This window comes from Nematolebias whitei, chromosome 13, assembly GCF_014905685.2.
Source record: "Nematolebias whitei isolate Nwh7 chromosome 13, NemWhi1, whole genome shotgun sequence".
Taxonomy (NCBI): domain Eukaryota; kingdom Metazoa; phylum Chordata; class Actinopteri; order Cyprinodontiformes; family Rivulidae; genus Nematolebias; species Nematolebias whitei.
In genome coordinates, this window is record NC_056510.1 from 11,616,616 (window position 1) to 11,636,896 (window position 20,281).

The 20,281-nt window shown below is 38.8% G+C and overlaps 1 protein-coding gene across 1 annotated transcript in view; it reads left to right on the top strand.

Moving 5' to 3' along the window:
* The window catches only part of ptpn4a (protein tyrosine phosphatase non-receptor type 4a), a gene marked incomplete in the record, with an annotated part of 87,287 nt that overhangs the window by 24,837 nt on the left and 42,169 nt on the right, over positions 1-20,281 (top strand). The window contains 1 exon segment of the mRNA XM_037686860.1: positions 11,634-11,788. Coding sequence (XP_037542788.1) covers positions 11,651-11,788 — 138 coding nt within the window.

A 20,281-nucleotide genomic window follows, 5' to 3' on the forward strand; every position in this document is an offset into this window, starting at 1 on the left:
GAGCTAAAATTTAATCTGGTAGCTGAAAACACATATTTTGAGCATGCATGAGATTGTGCATAACTTCATTTGCAAGTTTTGACCAAAACGGCTTCAACGTTGTCATTTTTTTTACTGTAATTTGTTCTTACTCTAAGTCTCTAGCACAATAGGTGGCAACATGCATTTATTGACAGAATGCTAACCTTTTAATATTAATAACATTTGCAAAACTTTAGTCCTTCGCTTCCTAATTTTAATTACCCCCCCGTTTATTGATGAAGATTAAATCAAAGAACAGTGCAGGGTTATAAAACTATCTTCTTGTGTTGACTTTCACTTAAAACATGCAATACACTGGTTAAAAACCACCTGCACATCGTCAGTTTTATTCATAGTATTTCCTCCAACACAAATGTAAAAGCGACAGTTGGGTTAATTAATCTAGACTTCTTGCAGGCGTGTTGCATGCTGCTTTTGCTGTGAAAGCAGGAAACCTCAAAATGTGGGCCACCCACTCCTCCACTATCCAGTCACCACCGCGGCCTTTGCGCTATACTGTATGTAAATTCAAAACAAGTGAAGTCACTGCAGGCGTTTATATACCACAGAGTGGAAACGGTGAACCTTTCTGTGTCGATTTTTTTTTTTTTACAGCAGCATGGGCAGATCGCTGTTGAAATATTGGGATGGACGTTTTTGAAATTGTTTCCATCATGAAATTAAAACAGATATTTATAGTAAATCAATATTTCAGGTAACGTGTATCAGGAAGGATGAATTTGTTTAAACTCCAATTCTTGCAGAAGTTTAATCTGTCACACAGACACTGGAAACGAGCATTTAGATTGGATTAATTAAAAGTATTTTACCAAAGTAAGTTTTATTTAAAGGGGGGAAATAGTTGACAATTTCTCATCTAATTACCTGAAAATATACGGATGGTATAAATAGAAGCACCAAAGAATATTATTTATAGTAAGGTCATAAGATATTACTCATCGATATTTCCCTGGAATCTTTCTCTCTTTTAGTGGACGTCTATGAACAGGGTATGAACAGTCAATATCCTACTTGTTGTAGATAGTTCCTTAAACAACCTCAATTTGGAGGAATGGATTTTAACTGATTGAACAAACAAGTTTAAAACCAAAGTGAGTTTAATTACAGTTTATATGAACACAATTTTCTAAATATTTACATGACCATCAATTTTGTAATACTTGGCTTTTCTGATATTTACATTTTAAGCAAAACAAACAAACAAAACAAGCAAAAAAACTGTTCAAATTTGTTGACATTTAATTTGTCTAAGTCCCACAATCCCATCCGGTACCCCTGGTATCTTCCTGTCCTGTTATGCTGTGTTGGTATATTTTTAATGCGTCATGTATATTATTGCTTTTATTGTTTTAATGTTTGTTTGACTGAGTTATTAAGCACTTTGGTCAGCTTTTATAGTTTTAATGTGTTACAGAAGTTTTTGTTTTTTTTACCACTTTGCTCCAAACATAAAACCAATTTACAGCAATTCATGCGTCTTACAACTAGCATACATTGTGCCTATTTGGTTCTTTTTCATGTAGGGTTTATTACCGTGGCACAAGTGTCGGCACAGGAATGTGTGGTACTATTTAAAAGCAGATAAAGCGTCTGAACGAGTGCTCATCCAAGCTGCCGCTGTAGGATTTAGGACCACTACCTTTTCCAAGCTTCTTGCTTAAAAAATTATGTTCACATGATTGGGACTTGCTGTGAATTAAAATTGAGTCACCCCAATTCATTCAGCTGAAAAAACAACTTAATATTATCAAAGCTTTGGGTACAGATATATGTGCTAATTCTAATCCTTCTAACCAGGGATGGTTATACTCCTTCATTTTCACCAGTCTAATGTATTAACATGGATAGCAGAAAGTGATGCTAAGATGCTCTGAGATTATTTGTTTTTAGGAGATAAGATGAGCAGTAGATGTTGTGTTCAAAAAGACATCCAGATTGAAAAGGCACAGTTAGGAAATAACTTGGTGTTACCACCAGGTACTGGTGTTAAAAGAAATGATGTGGTTTCAACATTTCTTCAAATTAACTATTACCTTGACTTTGAACATTTGAAAATTACTGCCCACCCTTTGGTATTCCAGCAGAGAGTTTACAACATTCTTGCAGGAAGTACCCCAGCTTGCACTATAAGTGCTGCAGCTAGCTGCTTAGGCTTGCAAATACAAACTGAATTGTGTGTAAATAACTGTGTACTTTGTAACTGCCAGTGATGTAAAGGTGTTTACATTGGTGTTTACTTTAACTGTTTAAGTTGTGACATGTGAGTTGAGTTGCTTTAGTACTGGAGTAATCCACTTCGGTTGTGGCACTGCTCAGACTAACCGTTAGCTCATTATTTATTATCACAAACCTAGGTTCTCCAAACGGAGGCCTTTGGAAGAGCTATATTTTACCGAAATTTTATTAATTGTTCACAAGCTTCCACTAAATCCAACTTGATAAGATCTGAACTGTTGCTGTAGCAGTTATTGTTTTGCAACATGTTCGTCTCACCACTTCACTGAACATATTCTTCACCTGAATAACAGAAAAAAATATATATATACACACACGTGTGTGTATATATATATATATATATATATACATATATCCCATATTTTTTGCTGTATAAGTCGCATGTTTTCACATCAATTTTCAAGTCCTGTGACTTATGCACCGAAGCGACTAATATACATTTTCCCCCCATATTTATAACCCAGTTTTTGGCTGAGATTTGATGATTTCATTCATTCTGACATGTAAAATATTGAAAACTACCATTTTCAACTGCTAGAGGGCCCTCAAGTAATATGGCAAGCCAAGTATCTCATTACTAAGTAAAAGTGGCTATTAATGAGACACTTGGCTTGCCATACCAAGCCACCTTTGTCTCGCTCCGGAACTCCTGGGTCAAATGTCATATCAGCTGCATTTTGCCGCCATTTGGCAGCCAATCTGTTTTTGGCACTACACCGGCCCATTTTTCCAGGTGGTCAGTGGTGACACATAACAAACATGACGCGTCAGCAGTGACGCATAATAGATGCGACTTATTTATGTTTTTTTCCCCTTTATTAAACATATTTGGACAGATACGACTTATACGGTGGTGCGACATCTACGCCGACCAGTACGGTTTATATATATGTTTTTTTTTCTTTTTTTTTACTCTTTAATGAGGCAGTCATGTAGTATGAAAAAGGGAAAGACTGAGGATGAAGAAAAATGCTTCATAAGCGTGCAAGGCATCTAAAAAAGATTGGAGTGGAGAATAGGAGAATGTGAAAGCTAATAAGTGAAATTGGAGGATTAGACTTGAACTATTGTAAATGTGAGAGGTGAGATTTTGTGAGTTGAATCTTAAGTTTGAATATGGAGCCGAAATGATCCTGAATGAGCTGAAAAGTGTCCTTGCAAGTCTCCATCATCATCATCATTGATACAGCAGGAATCCTCGATGACAGGTGTTGGGTTTTATGAATGGCTGTGTGTTTTTATGTGCTCAAGTAAATGGTTCTTCCCTCACTTAGTTGACTATAATTTGTATAATCGACCCACAAGCCAGACAGATGGTTAAAGATGGAAGAGGAGGTGAAAAGAAAATGTTGGAAAAATACAAAATGTTTGTTCAAATGGAGTTACTCGGCAATACAACTTTTACATTTTGTGGTGACAGTGGTATCTGTTATCTTTAAACTTTTCTCAGTGATATTGCCATTTATCTGGACCGAGTCATATTGTCTTAAAACTGCATCTTAAAGCAGCCTTATAATAAAAGATGGATACATAGTGGCATGTTACTTGAAAATTATGATTGAAATAATTGTTTGAAAAAAGGGGCAGATATAATAAGATTTTTTTCTTCTTTCTGCTGCCTTTCATTTTAAATCTCTTGTATCTTTTTTTATATTGTTATGGAATTGTTTTGTACAATTGTGTCTAACTTCTGCTTATTTTTTCTTCCTTGTTGGTAAATACACAGTTTTTACCCGACTGTCTAACATCTGCCCTCAACATTTGATACACAGCCGAGAAAACAGGTTAAAAAAAGTACTACCTATCCATCCGTCCATCCGTCCGTCCGTCCGTCCGTCCATCCATCCATCCATCCAACTCTTGTGTTGACATATGCTGAAGTTCAGGAAAAAGACTCAGGAAAAACAGTCTGTCTGGCAGTTTGCCCCATCTGCACTATTATAAAGTATAGTGGGGACAGAGCATTACCTTGGTAATTGTCCCACTTGATGCTGACTTGTGTGTTTGGTTTTGAATTGGCCTGTAGTCATTTTTGTCATTCTCTTGGAGTTCTCAATGAAGACTCTTAATGTCATGTTGATGTTTTAGAGTTTCAACAATCCAGTATCCATGTTTGTGGCACAGTCATAGGCTTTTCTGTAGTCAATCCATGCATTGCACAGGTTTGTATGTCTGCCCACCAGTAGCTTGTATTTAGCTCCCCTGGTGTTGGTGCTGATTCACTTTTGTGCCTCACTCACATGCCTGACGTGACCTTCCATGTTGTACAGAGGCAGGTGACTGGCTAGTAGTTGGATGGAAATGCCCCTTTCTGACTGTCTTTCATGATCAGTACTCTCCAGCCTTGGGTCATGGCAGGATGTTGTTTTGCTATCTGTCTTTTTGAAAAAACTGGAGCATAACAAAATCATGTGGGGCAAATAAAGTTCAGTTGTTGTCAAGCTGTATTTGTAATGAGTAGAAGATTTATGTTGTTACTTTCATCTTGGGAAACTTGTTCTGGTAATGGAAACAAGATCTATGAGATGATTATTTGTTCATCTTTTGCATATATATTTAATGACCACTTTATTAGGTACAGTTGTTTAATTGTTAACATAGATAGCTAATCATCCAATCACATGGCAGCGACTCAGTCCTATTAGGCATGTAGATATGGTGAATATGAAATTCTGAAGTTCAAACCAGGCATCAAAATGGGGACTGAAGGGGATTTTATTGACTGGATATAGCATGGTTGTTGGTGCTTGATCTGGTTTGAGTATTTCAGAAACTGCTGATCTTCTGGAATTTTCACACACTATCTTTAAGGTTTAAAGAGAATTGCCAAAAAAGAGAAACTACACAGTGAGTAACATTTGTGTGGACTAAAAGTCTTGTTAATGTCAGAGGTCAGAAGAAAAGAGGCAGACTAGTTCCAAATGATAGAAAGGCAATAATAGCACAAATAACCACTTGTTTCGAAGAAAGGTCTGCAGAATACCAGTTTGAACACACAACACATCCAATTTAAAGCAGATGGGCTACAGCAGTAGAAGACCACACTGGGTACCACTCCTTTCATCTAAGAACAAGAATCTGATGCTGCAGTTCACACTGATTCAACAAAAAAGGACCATAAGCAATTTGAAAAAAAAACTTTTCCTGTTTTGATGAGTCTATATTCATTGAACTCTCGTGGTCTCCACGGTCACAATTACTCAATCAAATCAATCACTTTGACATGTGGTGGAACGGGAGACTCACGTCATGAATGTATAGTTGACAAGTCTGCAACAACAGCAAGATACATTTCAAAATGGACCAAAATTGCTGAAAACATTTCCACTATTGTTGAATGTATGACATGAATAATTAAGGCAGTTCTGAAGGCTACAGGGGGTCAAACCCAGCACCGGCAAGGTGTACCTAATAAAGTGGGCAGTTAGTGTAATTTTCTGTGTTAAAGTAGACGTTTATTTATTTACATGTTCATATTAAAGACGTGGATTCCTGTGAGCAGACAGGATGGCTACAAGACCATCTGCATTTGCAATTAGATGAGAGGGGTTCACCAGTGAGGGAAGTTTTAGGGTCAAGGGTTCTTTGTTATAGTGCACACACACACACACACGCATGAGCGCACACACACACACATTCATGAGTGCACACGCATGCACACACACTGCTGCATGTTTGTAAGCCCTGCTGACTGCAGGAAGCAATAATGGCAGCGTGTTTCCGGAGTTCCGGAGGCTTCTCTCAGGGGAGTGTGACTGTCCTGTCCAGCTCAGCAGAGCAAAGCTGAAAAGAACACAGCAGAGCAGAAAATTATGGAACATTGTGAACAGGCTGGAGTGCAAAGGAAAAGTAGTACAACACAAATATGGTAAAGAAAGACCAATGAAGATGACGTTAAAGGCTTAGCATTCCTTGACAGAATGCTTATAGCCCACTGTTGCTCGTCCCAGTTTTAGACTAAGATCATCTTATGATGTGAAATGATGGTGTTGTAGCTGTACATCCAGAAAATGAACGAGTGGGAAAATAACATACAAAAGAAAACTTTGGAACAATGCTAGTCTCAAGATCAATTGTTCACTTAAAAAGCATTGCAGCTTGATTCCACCTTGCCTTCTTTTTCCTGCTCTAACCTGCTCCAGAAGCTCTGGTGCTAGTTTCTTGCTTTTAACTCTGGGATAAATTTGTAACACGGTGCCAGTGATGCAACATCCAGAAACAGCCTTTAGCATCTCTGGATATTAATAGCTCATCCTGACCTAAAGAAAACCCACTTATTCACACCATTCTACATTAGTGATAATACATTAGTATTGTATTGTATTACTACAAATAAGTTGCCTTAAAACGTACATGCTGAAACCTTTAACATGCTTCAGCTTAAGTTTTTACATTTACTTCTCTATTGCTTGGATGAAAACGTATGTGGTCAAAAGTGTTGGAGGCTACAGAAGGTTCAGTTGAGCGTGTGTTACTAAACTAGTAAACAGTGCATCGACTTTTACCGTGGGTAGCTCGTAATTTCCCCTCCCACATGACACAATCTGCTGACCGCTGCCAAACTAAAAGTGACCCGACACTTCCACATGATCGTGCTCAGATGCTTTATAAGCATTATCAGTGTTTACAACCAGGGGTATCAGATGAGACGGCTGCAAACAGCCAGACCACTGAAAGCGAACATATAAAAGTAATAATCATTAAAACACAATTAGCTGTACGCTTGGTACAGCAGTCCTGCAGGTGAATACAGACACAGATAAATGTATTGCTATTCAAACTGTGATTCATTTCTTATAAATGAAAGGGATTCTGTTAAAACCAATTGTCTATTGTAAATCTACATGCTTTGGAAGTCAAAAAGTATGATTAATAATACTAATAATCTTTGCAGTATAGCCTTGTTTCAAATTAGATGTTTGACCATCATAGGAACCATAATGCACTGAATGGAGGAAGACTATCCACTATTGATAAAAATGCAATAATACCAGACAAGTTTTAACCAGAATGCATGTTGACAAGCACCACTGTTTCTGGGACTGATGAGACAAAAATAGAGCTTTTTGGCTTCAGTCACATCACTTGTGTTATTTGGGCAGGTTACCAACAGATTTATCCAACTCTGTACGTTCAGTTGCTCTTTTCTTTTGGTTAGACTCGGAACACAAACATTTATTCTGGGAATAAAGCGGACTGAATTGGGTTTCACACCCCGCAGATAATCCAATAGTGAGGTTTATGCATTTAAAATTGTCTTCAGCTGGATGGTAGAGAAATGTTGGGACAGAAAAAGCTCAGGGGAAGGCATGCAGCCCGTGGAGAGAGTGTCTGTCAGAGCTCATCATCCATGAGTCCCGTAGCTCTAACTCGATGTGTAACGATGATCGGAGAGCGTCGTTCTATTTTTCCTTCCTTCTGTGTGGCTTCATCTCTGCAGTCATTTCTGCTCATCTCCCGGGCCCATTCACACTCTCTCCCAAGCTGACTGTCCTGTTGATGGCGTCAATGTGCATGCCTGATTTTTGTCGGCACATTTTGCGTATTTTTTTGCTTGTACCCACACACACGTATGGCTGATTGTTTGTGTGTGGTTGTTCTGTTGGCAGACAGAAGGCCTACAATAAGACCAGTACATTGTGCTATTCACACACTCGTTTTGTGACTTGGGCCTTTCTGTTGATGGAGGCTCTGTCGTTCGCCATTATGAATAAAACAGTGATGAATCTTGTCCTTTTATCTATTTATCTGATTTCATTAAAAAAACAAACAAAAAAAACATTAGATTTGTATTACATATGTGTTTTGGAAGATGCTTCTGCTGTTTTCCTGTGTAAGCCTAATACACTAAATCTTAGTTGTGCAAAACTTAATGAGGAAGTTTAGTTGAACTGCTACACAAAGACGTTACATATTTCAGATTTTAATGAACCACATTTGTTTATTTTAACTTAAAAAAATAATTAAATCCGCTGCAAAAAGTCAAAGGAGAACAAATGAAGGCCCCTCATGACAAGGGGCACGTGTGGGATACAGCCTCTTAGCCCTTAGGTTCCGACCCTTTGGTGGGAGTGGGTGCTGCAGTCATAGCGAGATGGGAACTAGTTTGTTGTGTCATGTTAACTCTAATTGCTAAAGCTAGCCGCAGGGTTAAAGCAGGGCTAACAGCTAGGCTAAAAACAGCTTGTTGCAACACATTAGCTGGAAAGAAAATCCTAAAGGTACCAAGCTAATGCTACCTCTAAGGAAAGCTAGATTGCCTTGATGCGTTGGCTTGAGTTGCACCTGTAAGCACGCGGTTACTTTAAAACTGAACGGTGGGAACAGCTCGCACTGACACAGGCACCGCTTCCAAATGTAACAAAGATACTTCTCATGAAGCACCAACTTACTCAACACGGTTCAAGCTGATGCCAGGAACTGCATTCGACGACGTACTCATTTACGGGATACCTGTGAACTGTTTAGCAGCTAACCTAGCTAGCCTGACTGCACTGATGGAGCTAGTTGTAGTTTCCCATGGGAAGAAAGTGAGAATGAATAGGAGGTGGTCAGTTGACGGTGGTATCACGATAAGGGCGGAGCCCATTGGAGCTACAGTAGTTGGTCACGCTGGAGCGTTTCCCATAGTGAAACACTAAACGAAGTTAGAAAAAATAAAAAACAATGTTTTTGTCCAGGGTTGTGACCCTGGATTCACATGTCTGTTTCCTACCAAAATACTTTAAGAGCAAATGGTTAAATTTGAACAAAGCTTGAAGAAAGTAATCATTGGATGAATATCCACTGGACAGGTTTTCATGAAGCCTTCAGAAAATAGTTTTAGTTAATTCAGGATTTATTGGTTGTACAACGGATTATATTTTGGAGCCCATTTGATTTAATCTTATCGACACTAACCAGCATAAATATAGCTATAACCCATACAAGTTTACCAAATTTGAATTAAAATTTGTAGGCGTAGTAGGCAAGACTCCTTTACAGCGCGTACTCTGAGCACTATAGCATCTTGCAAGATGTCATGAAATTGTGCATAATGTTATGGCTACAACTGTCATGATTTCAGTCTGAAACTCAGGCATGAAAGCTGGCGGGCAGCAAGCATTCTTTAATATTAGGCCTTTAGTTTGATTAATAAAATTTTCCTTACAGAAAGCTCTTTTAAACACAACATGCATTTTTAACAGAACAACTTAAATATAAATACAGGGGGAAAAAGTGTAATTGGCCAACAAATATTCCAGCACACATCCCTTCTTTGAAAGCAACTTGTTGCTTTACAGTTTAACATTTTGCAACAGAAATGTGGTGAAAAATATATATATATTTTTTTTAACCTCCTAGGACCTGGCATCCACATCTGCAAGAGTTTGGGTCTTAGGAGGTTAATGAAGTGCTTTCTAAGAAAATTTAATGTCAGCAAGAACTTTGTGTAGCTTTTTAGCCAAAAACTAGACAAAGTGATGTTATTGTTCAGAACAGTTTAAAAAGCTCTTACTCAGGGACATTACTTTACCTGCTCTGCTTGTGAATCCTGATTATATTTTTGTTGAGTAATAAATATGCAAAATGTTAATTCAACATGTATTTATGGTGTGTAGGTTAAATTATAGGATGGGTTGTGTGACTTGCAGTGGCCTTGAGTATCCTGTGAAAGACTACATCTGCACCATCTGCCAGTGGTCATGGGGGGTTGTGCTGATGTGTCATGACAAGCCACTCAAACGCACTGCGAACCCTCAACGTACACTTTATAGAAACACACACACACATGCTCACACAGAGCCATTGGTTCAAACCCAGCAGCTCCTGTTTATGAGGCTGTGACCCCTTTGTGTTCATTACGCCTTCTGTCATGATGGATCACATAGTCATAAAATAAAACTGGAAGTGGACAGAACCTATTTCAGTGGTGTATTCATTAAAATCAAAACAAAACAAAACAAAAAATTACCTTTGCACCTCATTGGGTTCATTTTAGCATAGGTTTGCTGTGTACTGCTGACATATTTTCATCCTGAAGAATTCTCTGCAACCTCACTGTGCCTGTACAGGCTTGCATCAGTCCTTAGGTTCTTTCTGTATGGTCCATGAAAGCGATGACTGCTTCATGAAGAATCCTTTTTTTGACAGGAGACGATCAAATGATTAGAAGTGTTCAAATTCATTCAACCTTTATTTATACACGTTAATCCCATTGAATGCATTACATTAATGCATTACAGTAGTCCCTCGTTTATTGCGGGGGTTATGTTCCGCCCCCCCCCCCCCAGCCACCCCCCGCAATAAGTGAAAATCTGCAAAGTAGGGACGTTATATTTATTTAGTATTAATATATATTTTAAGGCTTTAGAAACTTCCCACACTCTTGCACTGTTCTTAACACTTAAACGTACATCATTTTAACAACATACATTTATGTACTGTACACTATTGCAAAATTTTACTCACCATCTCTGCAGAACACTGGTTCCGGTCCGATTCAATTCCAGACCTACCCTGCCAGACCTACCCTGCTGGTTCTGGTCCAGTTCTGGTTGGTTCTCTGCAGCCCTTTAGCACCAAAATGATTTTGGAGGGAGCCGGACCTTCGGATGGCCAGTACAGGACCACACATTGCTCCCGATAGTCCAAATCTGGGTGGGGGAAGTCCCAGTGGGCTCTGGAGAGAATGCCAGACCTCTGGGCAGCACCTCCCTGCTTGGGAGGCCTCGTGGGCCAGTGAGCGGCACTCGGATGCGGTTCTCTGCATTCAATTCAATTCAGAAATACTTTATTAATCCCTCTGGGATTAATAAAGTATTAAAGATTAATAAAGACGTAATAAAGATTAATAAAGTCCAGCATCCACTGGACGCCAAAGTCACTAGGAATAAGGACCAAACTTTTTTGGGATCAGATCAAAACTTTCCCTCCTTTTCAGCAGAAGGCAATGGCTGGAAGCACTGTTGATTCTGGGTGGGGCACTGTTGGCTTCTGGGTAATGTAGTCCTTTTGAATGGTGATAGAGTAGGTCTATTGAGAGAAAACTACAAAATGGCAGCACCTGTCCAAAGTTTTTTTTTTTTTTTTACTTTTCATTGTATCCCATACTGTCCCAATCATGTGAGTAATATTAAAGTTGACAATCTGTGTCCTATACATTTTTTTTTCTTGTTTACAATCTTACTTTGAAAAACTGCCAAAGAGCAAGTCCGCAAAAGTTGAATCACGACGTAATGATGGACTGCTGTATAAGCGTTTTGAAAAATTGGCTGAAGTTTACAGTTCAGACCACAACTTTGAATGACTTTGACTTATTCTTCTCGCTCACCATGTTTTTTGTTCTTTGTCTACTGTACCTTTGGTTGTTGCAGACCCTGGTAGGAGCGTGATGAGCGCGCGCTTCCACTTGCCTGCTGGCAGATCCTACAATGTCCGGGCGACGGAGCTGGAGCGAGACAGACAGCACACACAAGTTGTGTGCAACATACTGCTGCTGGACAACATTGTGCAGCCGTTCAAAGTCAACGTAAGTAGCTTAATACTTTCAGATTTCAGAATTCCTCTCTGACTTTTATTAGCTTCATTAAAATTGATACAATTGTTGATATAATACAGAGCATTCTGTTGACATTAAGCCCTTTTCAGTTTTTACATTCAACACGGTGATTCCAATTACTTAGCCATTAAAGCCACAGGTTTACTTTAGTGTGAATAACGGGAAATTATTTTATGCATCTGCAAAGTGCATTTGACATATTTTCTTCAATAATTATGATTTTTAATAACTCATATTTGCCCAATAACGAATGCCTAGCTTTCTTTGAAGGAATACATATTGCCCGCTGTCCTTCAGGCCAGCACTTATGATAATAAATAAAGTGCTATGTGTTGCCATCATTGTATGTTCCCATACAAAGATGAAATTGCCTCTCTGCATTTAACCCATCGCATCTGGGATATACCCAGGTGGAGCAATGGGCAGCTATGTAAGCACCCGGGGAGCAATTCGGGTGTCCTGCTCAGAGACACCACGAGATCTGCCAAGTGACCGAGGATTGAACCCAGGACCTTCGGGTCCTGAGTCGGCTGCCCTGCCCCTACACCATATGTTAAGTAATGATGAGCTGTAGCTGTTTTGAACCTTGTAAATATCATGTGTGGTCTCATGTAATATGAGATTTCGTGCTCGGAGTGTGTGTTGTAAATGACTCTCATTTACTACCACACAAAATTTTACCTCAGTGTCTGTGAAACTGGCTGAGTCATAGCCATTTTTGTTTTGTCCAAGGCTGATTAGCTGTGGTGAACACCTTGAAATGGGTTGTCCACATGTTAATAAGTTTTAGATGATTGATTGCCTGTGATTATTTTTTTAAAGTGGTTCATTAAGTCTGTCCAGTGCGTAGTTTGCTAACTGAAAGACACAATCAACTGCAGTAGTTAATGGCAAAGTTTTAAATATAGATCTTGCATGGTCAGTTAAAGCTCAAAGTATGTGTTGGGAATGATGCTTCTTCTACTACCACACCAAACTTTAGCTCAGCATCTGTAAACTTTACTGTTAAAGCCATTTTCGTGTTTGCTAAGCTGTGGTGGCCATCTTGAATGTGGCAGACTCCAAAAGTTATTTTTCTGCAGAGGTACATCTGATTATTTTTTTTGAAAGTTACACTGAAATCCACTGGTTCATGAAATATGTTGGTAATGTTAGTGGTAACTTAAAGAAATCTTCTGGTATTGCTCCCTCCTCTTTTCTATCACTATCTTTTACTTAAGTTTGTGTAAATCTAACCCTCCTCTGGAGCCCATCTCTGATTAATTTGAGAGTTTATAGTGAGGAAGTTTCTGTGGGTCTGGACACCTTCAGTGAAATACTTGTAAATCTCAGCCCCAAAACTACTTTTTCTTCCTTTTGCATTGATATTTAAATCAAACTGTTCTTCACTCCACTCCTCCTGTCTAGTTTCAAACTTTGTTATTGGTGGTCTTAGTGAGTCGATCACTTCCAAGAACATGTAGATGGGTGGGGAAAAATGAAAATGTGTTACTCATGCTTCAAATCAAGTGACAAATAGATTTGTCACAGACTTGGTTATTTGTCACGTCTCGTCCTTCATGTGTCTCACCGTCATGTGTTTGATCAGATGTATGTTAGCATGAGCCTGGGAATTCCCTTACTGAAGCAGAAGTTACAATTCTTCTTTTAAATATGTTTTTTTTTAACGGACCACATCCTGATATTTTGAAGTCTGTGCATGACGTGTGCTTTTACTCATCCATAGAATACACAAATGTTCAAGTGTTTATGTATTCTCTAATTGGTAAGGAATGCAATTTTCTGTTTATCTTTTTGGTAAATTTACATTAAACTAACATGCTAATAGGCCTGTCACAATAACAAATTTTGCTGGACGATTAAGTTTCTCAGAAATCATTGCGATAAACGATAATATTGTTTGAAATGTGACAGTAATTAATAATTATTGTCAAATTTAAGAAGAAATGTTGGTTAATTTGTTTTGAGTGTAGTACCTTTTTGGACCACCGAATGGCAGTATAAGACTGTTTGAACCGAAGGATGGATAGTGAGGGAGCAAGCAGTGTGTCTCTTTAAGAAAAATGGGAGGGAGGCCCCTTGACGTGACATGGGCTGTCCCTCCTTTTTTTTTCCAGTTCTCAAAATGGCGGATGCTCAACGTTTCAACAAAAAGAAACCGTCCAGAGGACCTGACTTAACTTTGTTGGACAGTAAATATTGTCAAAACAATGATGTTGTTAGTTGAAACAATGGGCAGACATCTTCAGGTCTTTCAAGAAAATGATTTTTCAATAAATGCAACAAATTTTTTATCATTCATGTTTATAAAATGGAATAATTACAACCTGAATAGGAAGTTATTCATGGAATCTTGTTTTATAGCTAAAACATATGTCATATTTAGTACGATAAGCTTTGAAATAATAAAAAAAAAAACATAATAATAATAATTAAAAAAATTATTAAAAACGTTCAAGGAACATTATTTTACCTTTAAGGCACTCTTTCAGTTGACTGACAATGTTAGGACCATTCTGCAAGCATGGTCACGGTTACATCAAATTGTTGCATTAAGAAATTTAAATGTTGTTTGTAGCAGGCTTAATTCTGTGTCAGAACAGTAAATATCAACAAATAACGATTAGTATCTAAAGGGTGACAGTTAATTATATATATATATATATATATATATATATATATATATATATATATATTATTCTGGGATTACGTGTGCAGCTCTCCCAGCCCTGCACAGTCCCCTCTGCATGTTGCTGAATGAATGTCAGTGTCATTGATCAGACCCCTACTGCCGCAGTAACTTCCTGGAAAGACGAGCCATCTTAAGAGCAACAATACGTCTATTGATCCACTTCCAGTGAAAATCCAGCATCATCCACTCGCTGTCATGGAAACCAAGAAACTTGAGTGCATGAGAATCTGCATTGATGACAGTAATAGGAAGTAATGGGAAGTTTTCAGTTGAATTGATAATTGATATAAAACCTGATAAATGGCAGGAGTAATAATAATAATAAAAAGGCCTACATTGCTTTTTCTCTCCAACAGCAAGGTCATTGGCATAATTATTCAGATTTAATGCAGGGGTTACTATAGTAACCGCTGCTCTCATCATAAACATTCAACTGTCTGGAATAGATTGGATGTAAAGAAGGTCTTGGACATAAGAGGAGTGGCAAAATGATCTATAATTCTTTAAAATTACTACAGTATAAAAATGAGATCTCTGACTGCGCAGATACTTTGCTCCAGTGTAAACAGTCATCCAACCTGTTTTAAAAGTATAGTCATAAATTTGTCTGTCCAACCATGCATCCATCCATCCACAGGTCACAAGTCCATCAAAGACCCACATAGAAACAAATGAGGCAACACTTCATGCGCTTGACAATTTAAGGTTAGCATTTAACTTGACATGCAAATTTTCATCTGTGGGAGGAAACTGGAGTACCCAGTAAAATAGACAACAATCATGCATGCATGGAGAGAACATGCATAATTCATGCAGGAAGGCCGGAAGGTGTACCTGCAACCTTCTTGCTGTAAGGCGACAGTGCTAACCACTGTGTCACAGTACTTCCCAAACATAGGCATGTTTTGTGTAAAATAAGTTATTGAATGGTTTCACCACTTTACTTTGTAAACCTAATCCCATAAATAAAACTACTGTCTGCTCAGTAACAGTGTTTTTACTAGATGTTGGTGACAAAATTTGGGGCATAAAAAAAACAGTTTAATTGGTCACGGCTGCATCGCAAATCCTGTTAGAAGTACCTGTAAGCATAATCAGAAATTTTCTCGTAACTTCTTTTTGCTAATTTTGATTGTAGATGCAAGAACGTAGATGCAATGTAGATGCAAGAATGTGTAGATGCAACATGCAATAAATAAACAAATACAATTGCAAATAAACATAATTTATTATTTACAAAAAAAAAGACCAACAAAACATTGGGAGCGTATATTATGCTCCTACCATTTATCATACTGCAAATAAGTCACAGGAAAACCAAAACTATTAGTTATTATTATTAAGCTGCAAAAGGGAAAGAAACGTGCGGCACGTAAAAAAACAAAACTAAAAACAGTGGGGCGGACGACCAATTTTAGAGATGAATATGTTTATAGGTTTTTTATATAGGTTTAGAGATTAATATTTTTTGCTTTTTGTTTGAAACAAGGTCAGAAGGAAGCTGGTACTGGTTCGATCGATTGGACCCGGTGTTGCACCATATTCTGTGACCTGCAACAGTGCATGCAACACCGCCCACTACAGTCACAATATACGGTGGTCACAGAATATGGTGTAACACCGGTTCGCAACGAGCTCCTAACAGTCAGGAAGTTTATTCATTTTCTGCTTCCTTATGGTAGTGGAACCAGAAGATTCATCTTTAGTGAAATATTTCCATACTATTGATGCATTTCTACATGTTTGCCAAGACTGAACCTACTCCGCGCCATCCGTTTGCTTGGAGGAATCCATTTTGTAGCTTCTACTAGTAGCCTGCGCCTGGTGTGGATCATGTGACACGTGAGGCAATGACGTAACTGTGAATACTCTACATGAAATGTAAAAACTCGCGAGATGTCCTAGGAATAGATGTGTCGATTACTTGAGTAGTTTGTTAAAGCCCTATTTGAGAAACATAAAGAAAGTTTTGAACAACTAAATTCAGGAACTTGCTCAAGGTATGCTTTGTGAAGAACTCATCTACAGCCGCCCCAGATTTTAGAACAATATTTGTAAAATTGTGTGAAATATCAAAATGACACTCAAGTAGGGATGCATGATATTGGATTTTTGGCCAATAGCCGATATACCGATATAAGACTTATTTGGCCGATAACCAATACCAATATTTGTTTGTATATACTTTCCTTTGTCAGAACATAGCTTTCTTATTTAGGTTTATGTGCTACAATTTTTTTTAACGGCTGTAAGAGCTGGTGACATATATTCAATAACAACCATATGATATGCATAGCACTTTAACGTATATTAAATGAACAGTATAAAATGTTATTTATTAGCATTAGTCACTTGCGATGCTGTCTCACCTGTGAAGGCTTGTTCCAGGTTCCTAGCTGCAGTGTGGGATTCTCTGCACTCTTGTGCATGAAGGACAGCCTTTTTAAGTTCAACGTTTTTGTCTATCCATTGTGCCGTAAGACTAATCAAACTACTGCTAATGTTGCTAACACTTGACATCCAAATGTCTGCGGTAAAACTCACCCAACAAGTCGTGCTATCGACTATTAGCTTCTCAATGACATCAGAAATGACAGCTTGTTACTCGGGTAAGGCTACGTCAAAAAAATATCAGACTGTGGACGATGTAGCGAGGCTCAACGTAGTCCAAAAATCTTCAGAATCCGATATCCTGAACGAAAAAAAATCCACACCACCGACATTTTGACTTCTTCCTCTCCACCGTGATCAGAATAGGTAGACATGCCTGACGTCATCACGTTGTGCTGCAGCTGCAGACATCCTTGTCACTGGGTTGTCATACATAAACAGTGTCTTTTATATCAGTGAGTTATTTTGATGGAATAGCTGATGTCCAATATTGAACTTTAACGCTAATATCGGCCGATACTGATACCATGCCGATGATATTGTGCATCCCTACCCCCAAGGGCTGTTTTAAAACTGAGACCTCAGGGGTCCTTTTGACCCAAGGACAGCAAGAGTTTTTTTTTTTTTTCTAGTGTTACATGAGATATTTTGGTAACAGAGACACAAACACATTGGCAAAAACATTATTTTCTGCCTATGCCTTTTGACATCACAGCGATAACTACCATTTCAGTTTCAACCCTGTGACTACCTTCATTTTGCTCCTTTGTGCTTACACACAAGACACAAACATGACGTTATGGGATTTTATTTCATTGTAATGTCTGATTGTAGTAATGTGCACTTCATCAAATTTAACAAGCTGATTTTTAGCTGAGGTAAGCAGATAAACACAGTTACCAGAACAGCCAGCAAGTCTTTGCGCTTCAGGGACAAAACAGGATTTAATGCTTTTGTTTATTTATTTTTTAGACTGAAAGTGTGTTGTTACACAATAAAAGGGATATTAATAATTGTGATAGAAAAGGCATTAAAACCCATCCATCCATCCATTTTCTTTACCCGTTTATTCCATTTTTGGGTCACGGGGGTCGCCGGTGCCCATGTCCAGCAATCACTGTGCGAGGGGCGGGGTACACCCTGGACGGGTCGCAAGTCCATCACAGGGACACATAGAGACAAACGAGACAAACAACCATTCACTTTCTCACTCACACCTAGGGACAATTTAGAGTTACCAATTGGCCTAACATGCATGTTTTTGGGCTGTGGGAGGAAACCGGAGCACCCAGAGAAAACCCACGCATGCACGGAGAGAACATGCAAACTCCACCCAGAAAGGCCCCTGGACCGGGTTTTGAACCAAGGACCTGCTCGCTGAGAGGCAGCAGCTCTACCAGTTGCTCCACCGTGCTGCCCGGCATTAAAACCAACTTCGTCAATATTCAGATGTAGATCTTGGTGACTTCATGTAGTTCTTTTCCTGTCTGGACAAGCTGCCGTCAACATTCCTGAACTTCCCTCATTCTTTAAGACAGCCACACACAAACACTCACACCAGCATATTCTTTTGTGTTTCCTGTGTAAAAGGGAAGTTCATATGTCACATTTTCTTGTTAACCTTCCTTAAAGACGCTGGGATTTCCCCTTAAGTGCCATCAAAGTGTTTTGCAAATCTTTTCCGCTTTGATATAAATGATAAACCCTGAGGGTACAACACTTATCAGGACATCTTTCTTTTTTTTAACTCCCTTTCTCCTCTCAGCTAGTCACTTGTGCCCTGATTGCTCTCTATCACCATGTCTCCTTCCTCTCTCTTTCCTCACTCATGCACACAGACCCTTTTTTTTTAGTTTGCCGTGCTAGCAGACTGCACAAAGAGCGTTTGTCTAACTGAGTCGCATCGTCAATCACTCCTTTTCTTTCTTTCTTTTTCTCTCTTTCCCCCTATCTGTGTGTCTGACTCTTCTTTCCTTTACATTATTTTACTCTTACAAGTCATTCCTAGTCGTCTTTGCTCAAAGTGACACTGCATTTCTTCTTGAGTTCTAGTCCTAATATTTTTGTTGTGTTTAAAAGTAGAAATAAATCATGTGTCAAACTGAATGCAAACATGGTTGCCTGTGTGGCCCAGTTTTTTTTTTTTTTAACAATGTGTGGCTGTTTGCTCTTGCACTGGCACACATTTGGTCTGCACGCTTTTAGAATACTACTCAGACAGGCGATGGGGTTTCAGGGAGCACAGTAGAAAAATGCACAGAGGGCTTCCACATCCAGCTGAAAAGCTACTTCTTACAAAGGGGAAGCAATGGACAAGCACAGGTTTTGTAGTGTAGAGAGAGAAAAGACATATCTTACATAGCGAAAGACAGTAGAGTTTTGGACATTTTTTTTTGGACTTCAGTTTTTTAAGCTTTGGTTTAGGTGGCATCTCACTGGACTTCAAATAGCTGGCAAACAACATCCATAAGGGAGTCTCCAGGATGTCTTGTGACATCCTTGGTGGTTCTCAATTTTTTCTATGTGAGTTGCAGTCTGTCATAGTCTTAAAAAGAACACCAATGATCAAGAAAAAAAATGTTTAAAAACGGGTCCAGATTTGCCCATCTTCATTTTAAAAGCACACTCCAGCAGATTATCTAAAAATTAACGGTATGCAGAAAAACTGGTTCATGCATTTGTCACGTCTAGACTGGACTATTGCAATGGTTTGTTGTCAGGATGTCCAAAAACGTCTTCAGTTGATCCAAAATGCTGCTGCCAGAGTCTTAATGGGAGCGTATCTCTCCAGTTTTAGCTTCCCTCCATTGGCTCCCTGTTAAATTCAGAATTGAATTCAAAATCTTACTTCTAACCTACAAAGCTCTCAACAACCTAGCTCCATATTTTTTCATTTTTTTTTTTCATTTACGCTTTATTTATACAGGTAGTCTCATTGAGTCACGAAAACTCATTTTCAAGAGAGCCCTGTTTAGGGAGCAGATGATGGGGGTTAAGGGCCTTGCTCATGGGCCCAGAGTGGTGCAAATGAGGGTGGAGGCAGATTCATTCAACCTTTATTTAGACAGGTAAATCCCATTGAGCCTCGAGGACTCATTTAGGTGTGGGTGTTGCACCTTTTCCATCCACATTTTTGATGTTGACTGTACCGAGAGTTGAACCTGCGACTTTCTGATCACAGGCCCATCTTCTCTGACCTCTGTGCCACTACTCCCCACCAAATCTTATACCCCATCTTATATTAGAAATCTTATTGTTCCATATTTTCCTAACAGAGCCCTTCATTCTCAGACTGCAGGTTTACTTGCAGTTCCTAGAGTTTCCAAGAGCAGAATGGGAGGAAGATCTTTCAGTTATCAGGCTCCTCTCTTGTGGAACCA